The 20,068-nt window shown below is 44.0% G+C and overlaps 1 protein-coding gene and 1 pseudogene across 2 annotated transcripts; both read left to right on the plus strand.

Annotated features, from left to right (window-relative positions):
- The first annotated feature begins 203 nt into the window (after window positions 1–203).
- Window positions 204–16,487, plus strand: LOC107500146 (trichoplein keratin filament binding). 2 transcript variants are annotated; one of them, XM_016125055.2, is made up of 13 exons: window positions 204–253; window positions 1,728–1,921; window positions 2,692–2,902; window positions 3,504–3,560; window positions 5,213–5,281; window positions 5,896–6,069; window positions 6,966–7,078; window positions 7,259–7,325; window positions 8,308–8,480; window positions 9,255–9,336; window positions 13,195–13,380; window positions 14,054–14,197; window positions 15,181–16,487. In XM_016125055.2, the coding sequence occupies exons 2-13, from the start codon at window positions 1,728–1,730 to the stop codon at window positions 15,211–15,213; spliced, it is 1,503 nt and encodes a 500-aa protein (XP_015980541.1). In that variant the 5' UTR covers window positions 204–253; the 3' UTR covers window positions 15,214–16,487. The 2 variants fall into 2 exon arrangements, with proteins under 2 accessions (XP_015980541.1, XP_015980540.1); XM_016125054.2 differs by lacking the exon at window positions 204–253 and adding an exon at window positions 260–386.
- A 115-nt stretch (window positions 16,488–16,602) lies between these two features.
- LOC118602876 lies at window positions 16,603–18,666 on the plus strand (annotated as a pseudogene).
- The last annotated feature ends 1,402 nt before the right edge of the window (window positions 18,667–20,068 follow it).

The following is a 20,068-nucleotide window of genomic DNA, read 5'->3' on the forward strand; positions in this document are numbered from 1 at the left end:
TCCCCCTGACTTTCCCTACCCTCACCTTTATTCGCCCAAATAACCACCATCTTGAATTTTACGTAGTGAATGGATTCTTTTCCTTCATTTTTCCTTGATTTCAGGACCAGCGCTGTTTGCTATTGATCCCCCTCCCACCACCAGAGGGAGCCAGAGGGAAATAAAAACAGAGCCTTTTTTCTATTCGCGCGGTCTGTATCTTGCTGGAGGCCCCTTGGCCCTCGCGGCGCTCCGTCGGTGATCTGTCGCTCGGGTAACGAGCTGGGATACAGCGGGCTTTGGTGTAGCGCGGCCGGGGAAGGTGGCCGCGGGAACAAGTGGGCTTGGTTGGGGCATGCGGGAGCTGGGGCCGGGCACTCTCCGGAAACCCGGGGCCATAGAGAAACGTGAGTCGGAGCTTGGGCTCGGCCAGGAGCGGGTCTTGGGGGCTAGCGGAAACCGCGGCGGGCGTCCGGGACGCGAGCACGGGACGCCGTGGGGTGGGGGGCGGTCTTCCGGTCCATTCTGCTCCCGTCCCACTCTGGGTCCGACACTTTCTTCTGTGACTCCTTTTCTCCTGTATGGATGGATGTTGAGACCAAGAGAGGGACGTGACTTGTTCAAGGAGTAGCCTGGGTTGTTGGTGGCCGGTCTGGGACCGGAATCTTGTTTCCTAACACCTAGTGCAAAGGTTTATCCACGGGCATCTTACAGGGAAAAGAAAAAAGCATGTCAATCCTACTAGTCTCAAGGCAGAAATTATAAACAGGCAGTCTTAGGCTCAACTTGGCTCATAGACGCAGATTATTTCCCGTAGGTCTGGAGGACTCTGAATTTGAGACTTGGCTTGGTCTCGGGCCTGTTGCTTATTCAACAGACGTTTGTCAAGCAGTATCATAGTCAGTTACTGTGTAGACCCTGCACATGGGATCAACACAGTGCCTCGCTGTAATCGTGGTTCAGGGGAAAAGGTGTCCGGAGTGAGACTGCTCTCTGCTTTCAAGTCTTCAGTTATGTCCCAAGATTGCTCTGTGACCTGGGCAAATTGTGTACTCTCTCTGGGTTGCAATTTAACTGTTCGTAAGATGAGGGAGGGATCTGCCCTGCATGCTAACCCAGAACACTTTCAGGTGTGACTGACATCTGGACTAGGTCCCTCCTTGGAGGCTCCCAAAGCCAGGGCATGTTGGTCCCACAGGTAGCCTCTTGGGGTTAACAGAGTCTGGGTCCTGTGTAAATCAGGATCTCAGCTCTTTGATTTTTTTCTACTTCTAGGTTTTGTGATCTTGGGCAAATCACTACCTTTTTGAACTTGTTTCTTCTCTGCCAAATAACAGGGTGATTGTAATGGAAAAGGTCATATATATATATATATCAAGAGCTTGGTACACGTGTTCCTTAAATTATTATCCATGTTAATTCATGCAAAGCATACAAGTCCACAGTGTGCCTGGTCCAGCATTGCTAGGTCTGGTTCCCTGTCTCTGTCTACAGTGCCCTTGTTGATGTCTGGCAGGTTTAAATTGATAATTTGTAGCCCTGATGGCAAATCATTTTTAAAATGCTGATGCCTGAGGCCTACACTAAGACTTTTTGGATTTAATTGGCCTGGACTGGGGCCCAGGCTCCATCAGGCGATATTACTGTGCAGCCAGTGGGCGAGGACCACTAACTAAAGGGATGAGGCCAAGCTTGTGAGGATTCCCAGGGTGGCAGCAGGCTCATTTTCCTACAATTGGTGTTCATAGATGGCACTCCCCACGCTGCCCTCCTACTGGTGCAGCCGGAGGCTCCTAGATCAGCAGGTAGCACGACAGCGACACCGAGAGCAGGAGGCCCGGCTTCGGCAGCAGTGGGATGAGAACAGCCGCTACTTCAGGGTATCTGACATCTGCAGCTCCAAACAGGCAGACTGGAGCTCCAAGACCTCCTACCAGCGGAGGTAAGTGTGCAGTGACCACGGTTGGATGGAGGTGGGCGGTCACTTGCTGGTCAGGGGATGTGGCCTTAAGGACCTGGGGGAGCATGGCTTGACAGCATGTTTTCTTGAGGGAGTTTCTAGACAGCATAGATTGCCTGCCTGGTGATATTTTTCCAACTGTAGATTACAAAAAGGATCATCACTGAAGTAATACATTTGCATTGAAAAAGAAAATGATAGGAAATGTATTTAGAATCTGGAAATTTCCTTGTAACCCTACATCCCCAGAGGCAACTACAATTACCAACCTGATGCATATCCTCCCATACAGTCTTTCATTTTTGTTTGTGTGTAAATACACATACATCTGTTTTTATAAAAATATGGAAGCTAAAAGTAGAGGCTTTGGAATCAGACCTGACTGTGTTGCTTACTGCATAATTGTGCCTCAGTTTCCTTATCAGTGAAGTGAGGCTGAAACAGAACCTACTTTGTAGGGTTTACGTGCTGGTTAGTATAAAACCATCGTTTTCGCTGGTACATGGTAATTGCTCAAATTATATTTGCTAGTACAATTATCATGTGCATATATAAACACATTATACATCTTCTTATTGCAAAAACAAAGTTCTGTTATGCATAGTGTACTAACCTGCTCTGTACTTTGGCTAGAGGATGACTTCTTGTGTCACCATATTATACCTACCTCAGCCTCTTTACCCACACAGCAGAGCAGAGTGGTCCATATGGCTGTAGTATGACTGATTTATGGTGGGCTCCTTCTTACCCAGCATGCATGCCTACCAGCGTGAGAAGATGAAGGAGGAGAAGAGGAAGCATCTGGAGGCCAGACGTGAGAGACTCCAGCAGCTTCTGCTGGAGGAACAGGACCTGCTGGCTAGAGAACTGGAGGAGCTGAGGCTGAGCATGAACTTGCGGGAAAGAAGAATCCGGGAACGGCATGGGAATCTCAAGTCAGCCCGAGAAGAGCAAAGGAAACTGGTAAATTCTCATTGCCCTTAGTGTCCCCAGCCTGTCAGTGATGCACATGTGGGTCACTTCTGGGTGCTCTGGTCAGATGAGATGGCAGTTAACTCCAAAGCCAACTGGGAAAACTGCTTACTCTAAGTTGCTCTTCATGTGTGTGTTTTGGACAAATCATCTTTATTCTCTTTGGCCCTTTAAATCGTTACAGTTGAGTCTTTTTTCTTTATTACAGTTCTGTGGTTCCACAAAACCTGGGACTGGTATAATTTACCTTCCAAAGTAGCTGTGTGGAATAGTGAGCCCCAACCTGTGTTTTTAAGCCTGCTGTATGTTTTGAAGCAGATCTGTAGCATCTAGGGCCCATCTGTAGCATCAGACTTTGCCCCTCTTTCATCACTATTGTAAGAGTCATTTGTCAGTGTTGTCCAGTTCCACTCGGGTATCTGGCTCCTGGAGCTTGGGTGCAAGGCAAGGAGGTTTGAAGGGCAAGTGCAGTGCCAGTGTGCCAGTGTGTCAGCTTAGTCTGAGCTGACTTCCATTGTGTGTTACCCAAAATGTGAATGGATTTGTGATATCAGGCTTGCTTCTTTGTGTTTTTTCTTTTTCTTTTTGACAGATTGCTGAACAACTTTTATATGAACACTGGAAAAAGAATGACCCCAAACTTCGAGAGGTGAAAATCAAAATCTTCCCAATGATTTGCCTAAATAGATGAAATCCCGTTTCCCAGCCTGTTTTAAACTTGTATCTTATGCTGGGTTGGGACAGGAGGGGACACTCAAACTACCTGAAAAGAGCACCATGCAGGAGATCTGGGTTAATTTGGTTGTTTAACTGCTGTTTATTGAACATCTTACTGCCCTGTCCCATTGTGGGAATGTGGAGATTAGATGTGGTCCCCACTCTTAGGGAGCTCCTGGTCCAGTGGGGAAAACAGTGGGCAGCTTGTTAACAGTACAGGATACAGGGTGCCGGGCAAGCCTCGGAAGACAGGCAGTGTCCTCAGCTCAGTTAGAGGTTGGGGAGGCGTCCCAGAGGAGTCGCTGGGGTGGAGGAGTTTGGAAGGACATAGGCATTAACTTGATGGTGTAGAGGTCAGGAGAAGACATTCTGGTTCAAAGCAACCATACAAGAATCAAGCCTGAGTCATGAGAGCAGAATGAGTCCAGGGAGCTATAAGTGGCGGGGAGGCTAGGATGTCAAAGAGGGGAGCCCCAAGAACTGAGGCTGGTGAGACAGATGGAGCCAGACTTCAGGTCACCTTACGTATTTCCCCTGGAAGCATGAGGAATGCCGAGATGGTTTTAGGCAGGGGAGCCATAGGATCCCAGCCGCATCTCTGGGAGCAGCATCTCTGGCAGTTGAGGGTGTTACAGCAGCCTAGGTGAGTGATGGTGAGGGCCTAAACGGGTGTCAGGAGAAAAGAGGACAAATCTAGGACCTGGAGGCAGGGAGAGGGGGCGTGTCTGGGCTTGAGTGGCATTGTTCAGCAGTTTGGGCTAAAGAGAGATCCCATTACTGCATCTCAACTTATTTCAACTAATAGTTTTTGTAGACATTTGGAATGTTTGGTTTTGTATTCATAATTACATTTAGAAATTGCCAGTCACTAAGTAACGCAGCATCTTGTTGCTTTGGAGTGTATGCAGTTAGCACTAATCACAAGAAGATGCCTCTCCCTGGCTGTTTTGAGTCATGTACTCAAAAGGTTATTTAAAGTATTAAGTTAGTTGAAAATTTTCATATTTGTAAGTTGAGAAAAAAAATTTAAACTTTTATAAAGTTTCCCAAATGAAAGCTTTTGGACAGAGTACTATAATTCATTTTCTGATCCAAAAGATGCTCTAAACCCAAATCTCTTATTAACCACCCAGGCTTGTTGCATCTACTAGAGCATGCGTCTTGATACGGGGAATATATTTTCTCAGCTAATGCTTTGCAGTGGAAGTGTTGGGGAGCCAGGCAGAGTGTTGAGTGTACCCCTCACCACCTCCTGCTGCCCCAGGGCCTGGCATGCTTTAGATGACCAGGGTGGCCTTTGACATGTCTGCTGACCTATTCCTGCTCAACGTCAGGGGACCTGGGAGAAAAGTTTCTCTTACTTCATTCCAACTCTTGAGACTGGTTTAGAACTGCCTCGTCCTTTGGTTTTCTAATTGACTTGCATTCAGACTATATAAGTTGGGGTCATCCTGTACTAGACACCAGGGCCACTCCGAGTCCTTACAAAAGGACGTCATTCCAGTGTGTGGCACTGTGCGCCTCGGGGAATATGTCAGATGAACCACTGAAGAAATTAATTTTATGCCCTTTTTACATCCTTAGATTGAATCGGACCTTCACAAGAAGCATGTGATAAACTCTTGGGAAACGCAGAAAGAAGAAAAAAAGCAGGTGTGGTTTATGGCTCCAGAAGTAGTCCCATGTGCTATGGTGGCGACTGTCCCCATATCTTTGTTTTCGATGTTAATGACTCTAATCCAAGAATAGCCTCTTCCTCAGTTTACTTAACACATGTTAAAACGGAATGTTGCTCTTACATGTCCTAGAATCCTGTCATTCCCAGGGACAGAAGAAGGCCAGGTGAGCAAGGCTGGTCTATGGTAGGGGGAATGTATGTTTTAAAGGATGTTTTTGTTGCTGGCAGTCTCTCTTGATATAGTATGCATCATAAACTCTCAACCTTAGCTGATAGCTGCGCATCCTATTGCTTTGCCTCTGGGTTCACTTTGGGAAGTGTTTGTTGAGCCCCTTTTTGGAGCTAGGCACTATGCTGCAGCTCCGTCTCTCAGGGGAGCATCAGTCCCCCAGTTCCCACAGTGAGCACCGGTCCCTGGGTTTCACAGGTGAGAAGTGGCCCGCCCTGGTGTAGACTCAGTGGAATGAGGAACCAGGCCTGTGGCCGGCTGAACAGCTGTGAGAGCTGGGTCTTTGCTGGCAGCATGGTACAGATACTGACCTGGCAGCATGGTACAGATACTGACCTGGATTCATTTGGCTCCATGTAGCAAGAAGCCACAGAAGAGGAAGAGAACAAACGGTATGAAAATGAGTATGAAGTGGCACGAAGGGAGGCACTAGAACGGATAAAAGCAGAAGAGGAGAGAAGGCAATTGGAGGATAAACTCCAGGCTGAGGCACTGCTCCAGCAGATGGAGGAGCTGAAAGTGAAGGAGATGGAGGTGAGGCCTGCCCACAGCCACGCGGACCCTCTCGGCTGCTTGTTGTGGTAAAATGGCCATTTCAGAAGCTGTTATTAAAAGAGTTTATATCAGGGAGGTGGTTCTAAGAAAGGCAGCAATACTGGGTTCTCCCTTCTGACGTTTATTCCCATCTGTGATTTTTCCATTCTCCTAGGTTGTATTGTGAGCCCAGATTCTAGAATGTTAGCAATGGGAAGGTAATACCTGTTTTCTCAGACATATTTTGAGAACTGAGAGCCTTCTTAGGACTTTTAGTTGCCCATGCACTAAGCAGACTTGACTTAGTCTGATGTTTTAGCACACAGCTCTCCCTGGCTAGCAGGTTTTGGGTCTCAAGGCACAAACTGAGAGTCTTTGGTCCAAGAGGCTATTTTGAGAATACCGTGGTATTTTCTAGAGAGGGCTGGGTCTTACCATTCAGATGAAGGAAGCACCTCCTTCCCCAGACCCGAATGATTCAAGAACTAGATCTTTAGTACCCACTCCTTATTCTAGGTGCTAAGTAAGCACTGGGCTGGGTGCTAGAAATAACAGCTGTGAGCAAGGCCCACAGTCCTAGCCCTCACAGTAAGAGCAAGGCGAGGTTGAGGAGACAGGTGGTAAGTTGCAGTAAGGCATGGACAATACAGGGTCCTGTGGGTTTATCCTTGTCTGCAGGATTGTGAAAGGCTCTTGCAGGAAATGGCTCAGCTGAGTTGGGATGAATGAGTTAGCTGGGCCAAGAGGCTCAGAGCCCCCAAGGTAGGAGGGGATTATGATCACAAGGTGGCCAGGCCAGCCCTCCTTGCACAGTGTCTGCTGAAAATGAAAATGAGTAATGAAGGAAGCTCTGATTCTCATGGTCTTAATTGGGGTAACTGTCATTGTAACCACAGGCCACCAAACTGAAGAAGGAACAGGAGAATCTGTTGAAGCAGCAGTGGGAGCTGGAGAAGCTGGAGGAAGAGAGGAAGCAGATAGCAGCCTTCCAGCAGAAAGCGGAGCTGGGGTGTGTGTGAGAAGAGCTGCCCCCACCCCACTTTCTCAGAGCCTCTCTCTTTCTCGGAAGTGTCCCTGCTCTGGTATCTCTGAAACCAAAAAAGATACGACCTGTAGTAAGTAGCTGTCTAACCTCCGATTAACTTCTTATAAGACACTAAAGGCAACTCATGTTTTTCCTCATTTTTAGACGCTTTTTGAGACATCAGTATAATGTACAACTCCATAGACGTACACAGCAGATCCAAGAGGAACTGGTGAGCCTGAAGAGACAGGGTTTCTTTCACCCTCTTTTGAAAAACATGTTTTCCATTGCTCAGTAATGTGTCCTGGTAAGAAGCAGAGGTAGAACAAAGTGATTTCCCCATGGACCAGCCCCTGTAATCCCTGCCCCTCCCCAGAGTTGTCTGTCTGGCATGTATGCTCCCAGATGTATGTATATGTTATATACATAGACATATGGGCAAGTGGTGGCTTTTTAAAAAATGGACTTGAAGTCCATTTTCACCTAACAGTAAGTCTGTACTTCACAATCAGTCTATTAGATTGACTTGTTCTTTTTTGACTAGCTGCTCAGTATTCCTACCAAGTATTTTGATGGGCTCCCTCCCTGAGGTAGGGGCAAAGAAAGTGAACAAGCAAACTCCCTTCCTCCTATCCCTGCCTTCTGCAGTCAGGTGTCCTGTCATGCAGGCCCACCCTCCCTCCCCCTGCCCACCAGGACATCTTTCCCATTTCAGAGCCTCCAGAGCACCCTCATTCTTTTACAGTGTTCCTGTGTATAGATGTACATGATAGCTAATTCTTTACCTGTGAATTTTGGGTTGTTCTCGGGTTTTCTTTCTTACATAACAGCTACAGTGAGGTTTTTGTGCATGTATCTCTGTGTATTTGTGTTTCTAGTCTGTGTTCTTAGAAGTGGAATTGGTGCCAAATTGTGTTCTAAAAAGCTGTGCTACTAGACATGTCTGAGGACAGGGACTTGCATGTGGGTGGCAGAAGGGTCCCTTTATAGGCAGAGAACAGCTCCTGGGCCTCTGCGGTATCATTTTAAACCATCCCTAAGAGATTATACCCTGACTCTTCAGAAACAACTCAACGTCTTCCCATCTCTGCCTGAGAAGATCTGGCAGCGTTATGAATGTCTGCACCAGATTAGAGAGGGGCTGGCAAGAGTGGAGGCCGTGGCTGCCCAAGGGCTCTGCACCCGCCCAGTGTGCTTCCTCCTCCTTCCTCTAGGAGGCGGACAAGCGCATCCTGCAGGCACTGCTCCAGAAGGAGGAGGAGAACCAGCGTGTGCACTTGGCCAGGCGGGAGCAGGCTCTGGCTGATGTGGTGTGGATGAAGCAGGTCATCGAGGAGCAGCTGCAGCTGGAGAAGGAGCGGGAGGCAGAGCTGCAGATGCTGTTTAGGTGAGAGGCAGCAACTGTCTGGGCTGGACACTCCAAGGTTCTACTGTGGCACTTGGGATCCAGTGCAGGTCTCCATGAGGGTAATCAGTTGTTACTGAAACACTTGTTCTTGGTAATCTGTCCATCATTCACAAGGAGCACATCTTTGCAAATGAACTTGGCTTGTAGGAATGTTTCTCTTCAGTTATTTAAGATGGAAATCATTAGGGTTTAGAGTAAGGATCTGTTTATCTAATATCTTAGAAATTCAAAAGGAAATTGTTATAAATTATGGAAATGTTGAATGCTTCTTAGGTCTATAAAATGGGTGTGGATCCTAAAAATTAATCTTCTATATTAAACAACAGGTAACATTGCTAGATACTCGGGCCATGGAGACACAAGGAGGTCTCTCCTTTGCCCCAGGCCATAGGATGAGCTAGCAGAGACCCCAGGAGCATGGTGACAGAGCTCAGGCACCGGCAGTGGCCCTCCTCTCTAGAGTCCTGATGGTTTCATTCACCTCAGTGTTTAAATGGCCTGGGTGCAAATCATCACAAGTGCTTTTTGTAAGGAGATGGGAATATTTAAAAAGGTAACTTAAAGTACTTACCATAGGAATACTTTCTGTGAACTTGTCCTTAATCTGTTAAAAGCTTGTGTGGATAAAGTTATTTGAAGATTGGCTCCACAGATGTGTGCTGCCTGGTGCTTTGGAGCCCTGTTGGTTCTTTAGTTCCCTTCTGCCATCGGTGGTGCTAAGGAACCGTCTGTCATTGCTTTGTGTTTCCCTAGGGAGGAGGCCAAGGAAATGTGGGAAAAGAGAGAGGCAGAGTGGGCCCGAGAGAGGAGTGCACGAGACAGACTGATGAGCGAGGTAATCCTAGCTGCGACAGACACGGGCTGGCCAGTCCCAGGGCTGGGATCTGGGACTTAATGACCATGTATTGACTCTGCCAGATGTTCTGAGAAGAGAGTCCTGTGGTTATTTTAAATGGATTTTTAATATTATAAAAGTAATATAATCTTATTAGAAAAAATTCAGTAAAGTAAAAACAAAGTCACCTAGCCACACAACATCCGCATAGCCACGATCACTATTCCTTCCACTCTTCTGTTTCTGTGCAGAACGTTTTTCCTATATATTTCTTCCTATACTGTGCTATTTGATTTCAAGCATTTTAACAAATTATTACATCTTTGTAAATATTATTTTGACAGCTGCATAATATATCATCACATGGGTATACCATAGTTTGTTTTTCCATTTCCCTTTTGTGGGTATTCCATTTTTTTTTTTTTTCTAATTTTGAGGCATTATAAAAACATTGCAGTGAACATCTTGGCGCATAACTTTTCCATACTTAGGATTTTTTTTCTTGGGGTGCATAACCAGAAGTGGACTAAATAACATAAGTGTTTTACTTGTCAGTATTTAAGTAATGTGTATGAGACTCATCCCAGTTAAAAGGATATCTTTTTGGGAAAAAAGTCTTCATTATCCATGTATCGAAAGTTATCTTAAAGTGGTTTAAAATGGAGACAGCATCAAAATGGTGTAAGTGACAAGGCTCTGTTCATCTGCTCTTATGGTCACATCAAAGTTGTGATGGAAACATGGAGCAAACAGCAAGCAGAGTCACCTGGGATCTAGATGAACAAGCCTTACAACTAGGAAGAGAAATAAGAAATTACCCTGCAGTGATAGAAGGTAGGAGGGGGCAAAGATGCAAGTCTGCCCAGTCCCAAGCGCTGAGTAGGACAGAGGCTATGCCAGCAGGAGCCAGCAGCTGCAGACATTCCTCTTAAAGCAGCCATGTCTGTGACCGGACTTTTGCAGTGATGGACTCGCCCACTCTGAGCACCAGCACCTGGTTTGCTCTTGCAGGGGTTTGGGAGGGACTAGGGACCTATAGGGGACGCTGAGTTGTCAGAGTGAGGGCAGGAGGTGAGGCTTCCTCCTGGGCAGAAGTGCTGGCGGTATCCATTGTTCCTCTGTTGAGCTCTCCCCACCTCCAGTGTGTGGATGCAGCACTGCCATAGCTGAGATGTCCTCAAACTGGGTATTAGAAGTCACTCCACCCAGAGGATGCCCTGAAACTCCACCTCCCCAACGCATGGCCCCACCCAAGCCACACCCAGTTGTGTCCTTAGTGAGTCCTGTGCAACTTGCTGAGCAGTACCTAGACTTACACTGGTGGCAGCTGACTTCAGTTTATGATGTGGTTTCTTGAGGCAACTGTAAGCACAGCATCTGTGGATTGCTTGCTGAACCTTAACAGGTGGCCTTCGAGGGACATAGGCTGGGGCTAAACCTGGTCTGCTGCTGTACTCCTTTCAGGACTGTGCCTCTGGACACCTACTACACAAAGCTAATAAGACTGGGAAACTTAGGAGCTTTGCTTAGTACATAGAAACAGACAGCCAAAATGGGAACACAGAAACTATACAAGAGAACAGAACAGATCTAGGAATAATGGAGTCAAACAATCTAACAGATGCAGAATTCAAAACACTGGTTATAAAGATGCTCAATGAACTTAGGGGAGATGTAGATGAACTCGGTGAGAACTTTAACAAAGAGGTAAAAAACATAAAAATGGAACTGGAAATTATAAAACGGAACCAGTCAGAAATGAAGAACACATTATCTGATATAAAGAGTATTTTAGAGGGAATTAACACAGTGGATGAAGAAGAGGATCGAACCTCCAGTAGAGAGGTTGGGGAAGCCAAAGACAATCAGAACAGCAAGAAGAAATAAGCTAAGAATATAATAATAATTTAAGGAGTCGTTGGACAAAATAGGGGTACCTGAAGGAAGAGAGGGAAAACAAGAAGTGGAAAAGTTACTTGAAGAAATAATGATGGGAAATTTCCCCAGCCTGGTGAAGGAAATAGACATAAAACCCAAGGAAGCTCATAGAGTCCCAAGAAAGAGGAATAAGACTGGCAGCTGATTTCTCAGAAGAGACTTTGCAGGACAGAAGGGCTTGGCACAAAATATTCAAAGTGATGAAAACCCAGCATCTACAACCAAGAATAATTTATCAAGCAAAGCTATCATTTAGAGTTGAAGGACAGATAAAAACAGATAAAGAGTGTTTCAGACAAAAATAAGCTAACAGAATTTAACAACACCCAGCCACTATTACAGAAAATGTTCAAGGGACTTCTTTAAGAAGGAAAAACATGTATTGAAATCATGAATAAAAAATGGTAATAACTACTTAACTATCAACGACTACTTCAAATGGAAAAGAATTAAGTACTCCAACCAAAAGATAGAGTCGCTGAATGGATACGAAAACAAGACCCCCTTGTATGCTGCCTATGAGAGAGACACTTCAGATTAAAAGACACACACAAACTAAAAGGAAAGGGATGGAAAAAGATATTGCCTTGTTGGACCCTAGAGGGTATTGTGCTGAATTCAATGGGTTGGATAGAGAAAGGCAAATATTGCATGATTTCATGTACATGTGGAATCTAAAGAACGAAATAACAACAAAAGCAGAAATAAACTCATAGATACAGAGAATATTTTGAGGGCTGCTAGATGGGAGGGGGTATAGGAGATGGGAAAAGATACTGCCTTGATGGACTTAGAGAGTATTGCGTTAAATGAAGAAACACAGAAAATGACAAATACCATGTGATTTCATGTACATGCGGAATCTGAAGAATAAACAGTAACAACAAAAAAGGAAACAAACTCATTGATACAGAGGCTATTTTGAGGAGGACTAGACAGGAGGGAGGTTGGGGGGGGAGATGGTAAAAAAGGGCCTAGGGATTAAGAAATACAAATGGGTAGTTACAAAATAGTCATGGAGATATAAGTTTAACATAAAGAAAATAGTCAATAATGGTGCAATAAATATGTAAGGGGGAAGAGGGATACTAGATTTAGTCGGGTGATACTTGAACTCTAATCACTGCTGTACAACTAAAACTGATATGGGATGCTAACAGTAATTGAAAAAAAACTTATTGAATTGTACAATGTAAATATGAGTAACTTTTATTACAATAAAGCCAGAGGAAAAACATAAAGAGAAAGTGGTTTAAAATGGAAATTGTATTTTGTTTATGTCAGTATACTACATTTGGAAATCCATGGGAAATCAGGTCCCAATTTGTACCTTTTCATTTTTGTGAATACCAGATAAACTCCAGTATCTTTTGATTTTCCCCATTTAAAATGTTCCTCTTAGTTGTAGCCACTTTACATGCCCCTTCCAGAGACCTCACTGTTGAGTATGGTGGGTGGCTTCTGGCCATTGTGATCTCTGAGTCCTGGGCTGGTGGTGGGTCATAATCCTGCTCTGTAGCCAAAAATCAAACAGGTTGGGGGGATGACCTAGACTCCACCTCTGGTCATCTGTATGGCTTGTGGCTTTTTTCTAGAACCCACCAATAGGGTGTGAGACTCACCTGGTTGCTGTGTTTCTGTGCCCCTGTGGAGGGAGTCCATCCTGCTCCTTGGTGCTCAGCTGTTTCTCCATAAGGCCCAACCTGCACACTTTTTGAGTGTGACCAGGATGGGTGGATGTGTGGGCGATATTGTTTGGACCGATGCTCTAGTCTGGGCTTGTCTCCATGTGGCGTGTTTAGGCCTCAGGCTGAAGATTAGGCTGGGTCTTGGTGCAACTGCAGCCTATCTGTGGCTTGTAGAACAGGTATCTGTTAGAGTGAAGCTAAAATCTTTCCTTCTCTTTTCTGCTGAGGCTAGGTCCTGACAGGGAGACAACAACAAATACAAGAAAAGATTGAACAAAACCGACGAGCACAAGAGGAATCCCTAAGACACAGGGAGCAACTTATTCGAAACCTTGAGGAGGCAAGAGAGTCAGCTCGTCGTGAGAAGGAGGAGAGTGAAGAAATGAAATTGGCCAGGAAACAAGAGCTGGAAGCCCAGGTGCGGCCACCTCCATGGGTGGGAAGCAGCCTCAGCAAGGAGAGTGAGAGCCGCAGGCAGCAGGCCCCGCTGTGGTTGCTGCATCATTGTGGCATAGGATCCAGAGGCCCTTGATTTATTTCCACAGCCTGGCACTAGTACCTTGTCCGAGAAGCCCACGTGTGAGAGCCCAGTGCATCCCTTTTTATTTTCAGCTGAAATTCTGACTTTTCCTAATTGTAGTTCCAGCTTTACTCTAGGTCCTTGCCTCATGTGGGAGCAAGGCTGTCATTACTGTCTGCCGTCTCTTTTTCCTGTCTGCATCTGAAAGCATTTAGCTCACTGGGCTACAATTCAATTTGTGTTACTCTTCTCTCACTTTGTAAGTTACATAAATGTCTAATCACTGTTGTATAATTGAAACTAATATAATGTATGTATTTTGACGAATTGAAAATTTTTTAAATTAAAAATTTCCAAATACATGGCCACATCCAGAGCGTTTTATAAGGTACATATTACCACACATATAACCTCCCCCATACCGTAAATGCCCTTTCCAGTTACTGTCACTTGCCATCACTGTTACATCTGATTCTTCAGCTGGGGTAGATCCAGAGGCTTTCCCTCTTCATCATAGGCAGGGTTCTGCCCCACGGCCTTGTCTTATGGTGACTTTGCTCTTTGTGCCCAGGTTGCAGAGCGCCAGCTGCAGGCATGGGAAGCAGACCAACAAGAAGAGGAAGAAGAGGAGGAAGTGAGGCAGACACAGCAGCTCACTAATGCCCTGCTGCAGCAGGAGGCAAAGATGATGGCTGAACGGGGCTACCAGCCCAAGGTAGGGAGTCTACAGGTGACGGACCACCACTGCCACTGAGCCACTTAGCCTGGCCTCTGCTCTCCCAGGACTGTCCGTAGCCCTGTGCTCTGCTCTGTTTTCAAGCCAGCTCAGATTCTTCCTTGCTCTTCTTTTGTATTTTTCCTTTTCTTAACTGGGAACCTTGACACAGGGTCTGTTTCAGTGCTTGGTTGGGCTTCCTCTGGCCCTTGAGGTGATTCGCTTTGGCTCCTATCACTGCAGTCCAGGGTATGAGGTCCTGACTGCTAAGATGCATGCCTGTCAACCATGTTGGGGGACAGAGAGCAATCTAAGAAGAACGTTGGCCGTCGATGGTGAGAGGTGAAGGCAGTGGTACAAGGGCCTCTTTCCTTCCTGTCCTCTTGGCACCTGTGGTTGATCCTCTTTCCTCCTAACCTTCCTTCTTTCCCTGCTTCTCAAAGTACTTGAGTGACCCCTGTGCAGGACATCTTGGGGAAACAGAGAAACAAAGGCTGTCACCCCTGCTCCAAGGGAGCTGAAGGGTAAAGCACCCAGGAACTGACTGAGGGCCCAGCAGGCATGTCGCCTCTGCCCTTCCTTTAGCAGGGCCTCCCAGGCGCTCTAAAGTGCTGCAAGACAAAGAGGCTGGCTCCTTTGTGGTCAGATAACTCTGGGAAGTCAGTGACACGATCAGCAGGTACTACACCTATTATAGAACGTTAATGTCTTAACCACTGGGGCTCTTGAGGTACAGGGAACAAATAGCATTTTCTAAGCTTACTTGACCATGGGTCAGTGAGTGTCACACAGCACATGTGAAAGTCTTATTTAGGGCTGGTACTTAAAGTCATCGGGTGCCTCATTTGTGGCTTAGGGTCAAAGCTTTTTCAGCTGTACATGAAAACCATTTATACTGTGCTTTTAGCTCGTATTTAAAATGAGTTAATTCTCAGTGCTACAGAGACTGCTGATCTGATCAATCGTATGTTTTATTTTCTCAGCCTTATAGACATCCCAAAATTGCCTGGAACTGACTTCATTGGTACTGTAAGCACAGTGAACAAGGATGCTGAGCCCTTTGATGTGCAGCTACCAGACAGTTTTATAATGTTCTGTTCTACTGTTCATCGAGCCTATCAGGTCCGTGATTAAATGGATCAAGGGTCTGGCCGGACTTTAAGGTGCTATGGATGCGCAACACCCAGTAGGAGGCCCTTTCCTGCCCTTTTTTTTCTTTTTTTCAGGAAAGGTGCTTTTCTAGTCACAGGTTGACAGTGCTGTCACAATCTTGTGATATATTTATAAATAATATAAGATTCTAAATCAGCGCTAGGAGTACAAGTTGTGTTCCATGACAGGATGTGTGATCTCCTGTTGTCTTACCCTTAACTGTCAAATCCCAGTGAAGCCTCCAGCTAGAGATACGAGGGAAGTTTTCTAATTTTTAAAATTGCCATTTAAGCTATTCTGTTGAAGACAGACTTGTAGGGCTTGGTGTAAATTTATTTCAGGATTTATAAATCTAGTGATCTCAAAAGGATCACACCTTGTTTTCTGAAGAACTGTGAACCCTGAAACAGTCTGATGTAGCCCATGGATACTTTCTGGAAAGGCGGTGAGAAATGAGTCTTTCCTCCTTTAGGAAGCGTTTTGGTAGAATTTCCCAGAGCATTGTGTCAGGGGGAAGTCATCCCAACATGGTATGTTACTGAGCCCATAGGAGACCTCCAAAAGTCACTTAGATGGCTAACCTTTTGGCATGACACTTTAGACCTCGATGTCTTAGGAAGGTCTCAGCTACAATCAGCCTTCTAGGATTTATATGCCTTAAGGAAGAGGCACCGAACCTTAAAAATTAGATCGGACTCAAACACAAATCAGCCAAAAATTTCTCTTCCCACTGTTATATCAATGTGACAGTTCTAGATTAATCTCTACAAATAGCTATAAGTTCCTTGCAGCAATAATCATACTTTTATGGCTTGTATTCATATTCTTTCTCTGAGGTTTCAGTTTTCATAATATTATGTTCAAGATTCCATATCTTAGTAAATTACAGCTAATTACTGTTCCAGGTTATTAAGAACGAGTTTATTAAAAAATCCTGAGTTTAAGGGCTGCATTGCTTTCACTTCTATTGTTTGTAAAAACAAATTGAGCTGCAAACTATGTCCTTAATCTGTTTTTCATTTTCTTGTCTTGAATTTATTTGGATATGATCCCTGAGCACCATTTTCATTATGCATGCTCATATTTACCCTGTTGCAGATGTTCATTAATTGTGAAATAAAGTTATGGTTTGATGGCATCACTTCCAGGCTTTGTTACTTTTGCTTTTATTAATTGCTGCAAAGTGGGTTGTGTAGAATGATAGATTTTTACTAATTTAATCCACGTGTCTTACAGGTTTGTTCACATTTTCTAGGTTATATTCATTTTTCTTGTGAAAGTGGTGTTGTCTCCCCTGTCATTCCCATTGGAGCCTCTTCTAAGTAAACCACAGGGAACTAGCAGTCATATTGTGTGAGCTTCCAGTATAGAATCAATATGTACAGAATGCCTGGTATAGGACTGTGTACCCAAATATTTACTGAATATTTTTAATTTCTTGTTTTTGAAGCTTGCCAGTAATCGTCTCTATTAACATTAAAAACTTTTACACTGGTTCTTTACCCTAATATATTTAAATGTTTCCTCTCTAAAATATTTGTTTCTAAATTTAGAGCTTCCACTGTCTTACTGTTTCTGGTATAGTATACACTCTTATCTCGTATATATTTTGATCATGTTGTGGCTATATACATATATTGGGTTTATTGTTTTTAAGCACTTTTTTCTATTTATTGTAAAATTAATGATTTATAGATTATGCTTCTGCAGATTCTTCTACAAAGTTTAATTCCTTTAGAACAAATGGTGCAGAAACCACTACTGATATAAAATGATTCTTGTTTCTGCGTATATGATTTTACTCTTTCTGCTCATTCGGCATATACTTTCTCTAGGGAAGGATGCAGTACTAGGCCTGGGGAAGTTAAAAAGCTGAACAAGAACAGTGACAGGTATCAAACCAGTACACAGATGAGCAGATGTCATTGGCAGGCACAGAGCCAGTTGTAACTTGTGGGACCGAAGAGACCATTTGTGCAATAAATATACTCAGTACATCCATATTTCTTTATGGATATAATGAATATTTTTTCTTGATGTGGGTTTTTAGGTAGTTTTTAGTGTTCATAAAATAGAGAGCATCATACATCCCCTGTTTCTATGTAGAAACATTTAGAATAGAGAACACCGATGTGTGGGGATTTCTCATGTGTGTGATAACCTAAACTGTGTGGCACTGTCATCCGTCCATTGTGCTGACTTGTTACTCCTGAGCCAAATGGAGCATTCTGGTTTAGAGTTAACATGTACATTTCTTGCTCCATCTGGTTGACAATACAAATGGATTTCTTTGGGCGCTTTTGCAGAGTGAATTTGGCCATAAGGAGGACCAGCCTTTAGGTTCAGGCCTCTCTTCACTACTCAGGCCTTTCCTAGGTGATGTGAGCCAGACTTCTGGCTTACAGTGCCGTCTTCTTGTCAGTAACTCCTGGATCTGTATCTCTAATCCAGACTCCCATATCCACTACCACTTTGACATCTCTACTGTGTGTCTCAATGGTGACTCAAACTCAGCACAGGACTATCATAATCTCTTCTAAATTTCCATTAAAACAAAACAACAGACTCACTGGCCACATGTCCCAGCCAACTGAGTGATCTCTCCACATCTTCCGCCAAGACCTCACCAAAATGCCGTCTCAAAGGTAACAAGCCATGGAAACCATGATATTCACTTTTCACAAGTTTGCTGGCAATAAAGGCTACTTGACAAAGGAGGACCTGAGGGTGCTCATGGAAAAGGAGTTACCTGGGCTTTTGGAAAATCAAAAAGACCCTCTGACAGTGGACAAAACAATGAAGGACCTGGACCACTGCTAAGGTGGCCGAGTGGGCTTCCAGAGCTTCTTTTCATTATTTGCTGGGCTGACTGACCATCGTGTGCAATGACTTTTGTAATGCTCATGAAGCATAAAGGGAAGAACTAGGCAGCACTGAGTAATTCCTCCCACCTTAAGTAGAGCCCTCCCAATGGGTTGCTTAAGAAATATCTCTGCCCCACAGCTTTCCCCATACAAGGATTCATGAGTAGACTGGGACCCTTAGAAAATGTACACATAAAACGCCATTTTGACAAGAGAAAGAAAAACCAATTAAAGCCAGATAAGCTTTTGATTTTTATATTGCTTACATCCCCTTGCCCTCAATAAACAAATTTCTTTAGTTCCTAAAAACAAAGCAAAACGACAACAGAAAACATCTGGCAACATCTGGCCCTTCTCCAGTGTTCTCAAACAAGTGAATGGCACCACCATCAGTCCTGCCCACGCAGGAGCTATAAGCTTAGGGGCACTGAGTCCTGCCGCTTTGACCTGAAATCTAATCCACCACTTTGCTCCCTCTCACCACCATCTTTCTTGGCTACCGCCAACTTCTGTTTGAAGTCACCCATCTACTTCACTTTTTCTTCCATCCTGCAGTCAGAAATATTTTATAAACATACACCTGAAATGAAAATCTTCCATCTTCGATGGTGTGCCTCTGCACTTAGGACCAAGAGTCAAATACTTCTCTGGCCTATCAGGCCCCATCCTGGCTGGCCCTCAATGAGTCCTCCTGAGTATGCCATGCTGCCTCCTGGCCCAGGAAATATAAATAACAATCAGGTACAAAGATATTCTTCACAGCATCAGTGTTATTAGCAGCAAAAACTGATAATCTAGATGTCCAACACTCGGAGGCTTTTTTGAGTTTGTGGTTTTATTCAGCGCATTAAAATGAAATGAAATAGAAAGCCTTTTTTTTTTTTTTTTCCTTAAGTTCTGGAGAAATGTTCATGCTGTGTTAAAAGTTCGAAAGCATTTTTACATAATTCCATTTTTAAGAAATACTTTGTGGATGTTTCTAAAAGTTGAGATAATAAATATTTTCTATTTTGGGTGGTTTTCTATATTTCACACAGAAAACATAACCTTTGAGATGAGGGGAAAATGTTATTTAAAAAAATAAGGCAAATACTAGAGAAAATTAATAAAACTACTAGATAAAACTAAACAAGTCAGCCTCTATTCCTTAAGGAGATACTTAACCCCCTCTGGCAGGGAAAATTAAAGACTCATTCCCACATATGGGTGTGGAAGGTTTCTTGTTAGGGCATAATCCTATGATGATCTCCGGGACCTCAGTGTCCAAACAACTTGGGGTGTTATGAAAAAAGCCAGTCTTAAAAGGTCACAGCTATATTATTCCATTTATATAACATTTCTGAAAGGACAGAATTATGGAGATGGAGACCAGGTTTGTGGTTGCCAGGGCATAGGGTGTGACTAAAGGGGCAGCACGAGGGATGTCTATGGTGAGGTAGCTCTGTATCTTCACTATAGTGATAGAAACCGACATATTTAATAAAATGGCATAGAACTGCACGTCCATGAGTGCATATATATAAAATCCATGACATCTGAATAAGGTTTGTGATTGTAACAGTAACACTGTCCTGATTTTGATACTATACTACAGTTATGTAAGATGTTACCATTGAGAAAAATTTAAGGGCACAGAGGACCTCTCTACTATTTTTGCAACTATTTTGTGAATCTATGTTTATTTCAAAATAAAACATAATAGTAATCTAGTGTAGGGGAGGTTTCTTAAGACACGAAGAATACTAATTATAAGGAAGAGTGATAAATTTGACTACATTAAAAAAGTTTATCTTCAAAAGACACCTAAGAAAAGGAAAAGACATGCCACAGAATGAGAAAGGATATTTATAATATA

Source organism: Rousettus aegyptiacus, unplaced genomic scaffold (assembly GCF_014176215.1).
Source record: "Rousettus aegyptiacus isolate mRouAeg1 unplaced genomic scaffold, mRouAeg1.p scaffold_m13_p_5, whole genome shotgun sequence".
NCBI lineage: Eukaryota > Metazoa > Chordata > Mammalia > Chiroptera > Pteropodidae > Rousettus > Rousettus aegyptiacus.

What these genes read in the sequence shown, in the direction of transcription:
- LOC107500146 (XM_016125055.2), top strand. Translation starts at nt 1,728, where the DNA reads ATGGCACTCCCCACGCTGCCCTCCTACTGGTGCAGCCGGAGGCTCCTA. An exon ending in GAGCTGCAGATGCTGTTTAG is followed by an intron (nt 8,481 to 9,254) that starts GTGAGAGGCAGC and finishes GTGTTTCCCTAG; the next exon opens with GGAGGAGGCCAAGGAAATGT. An exon ending in GAGACAGACTGATGAGCGAG is followed by an intron (nt 9,337 to 13,194) that starts GTAATCCTAGCT and finishes TGCTGAGGCTAG; the next exon opens with GTCCTGACAGGGAGACAACA.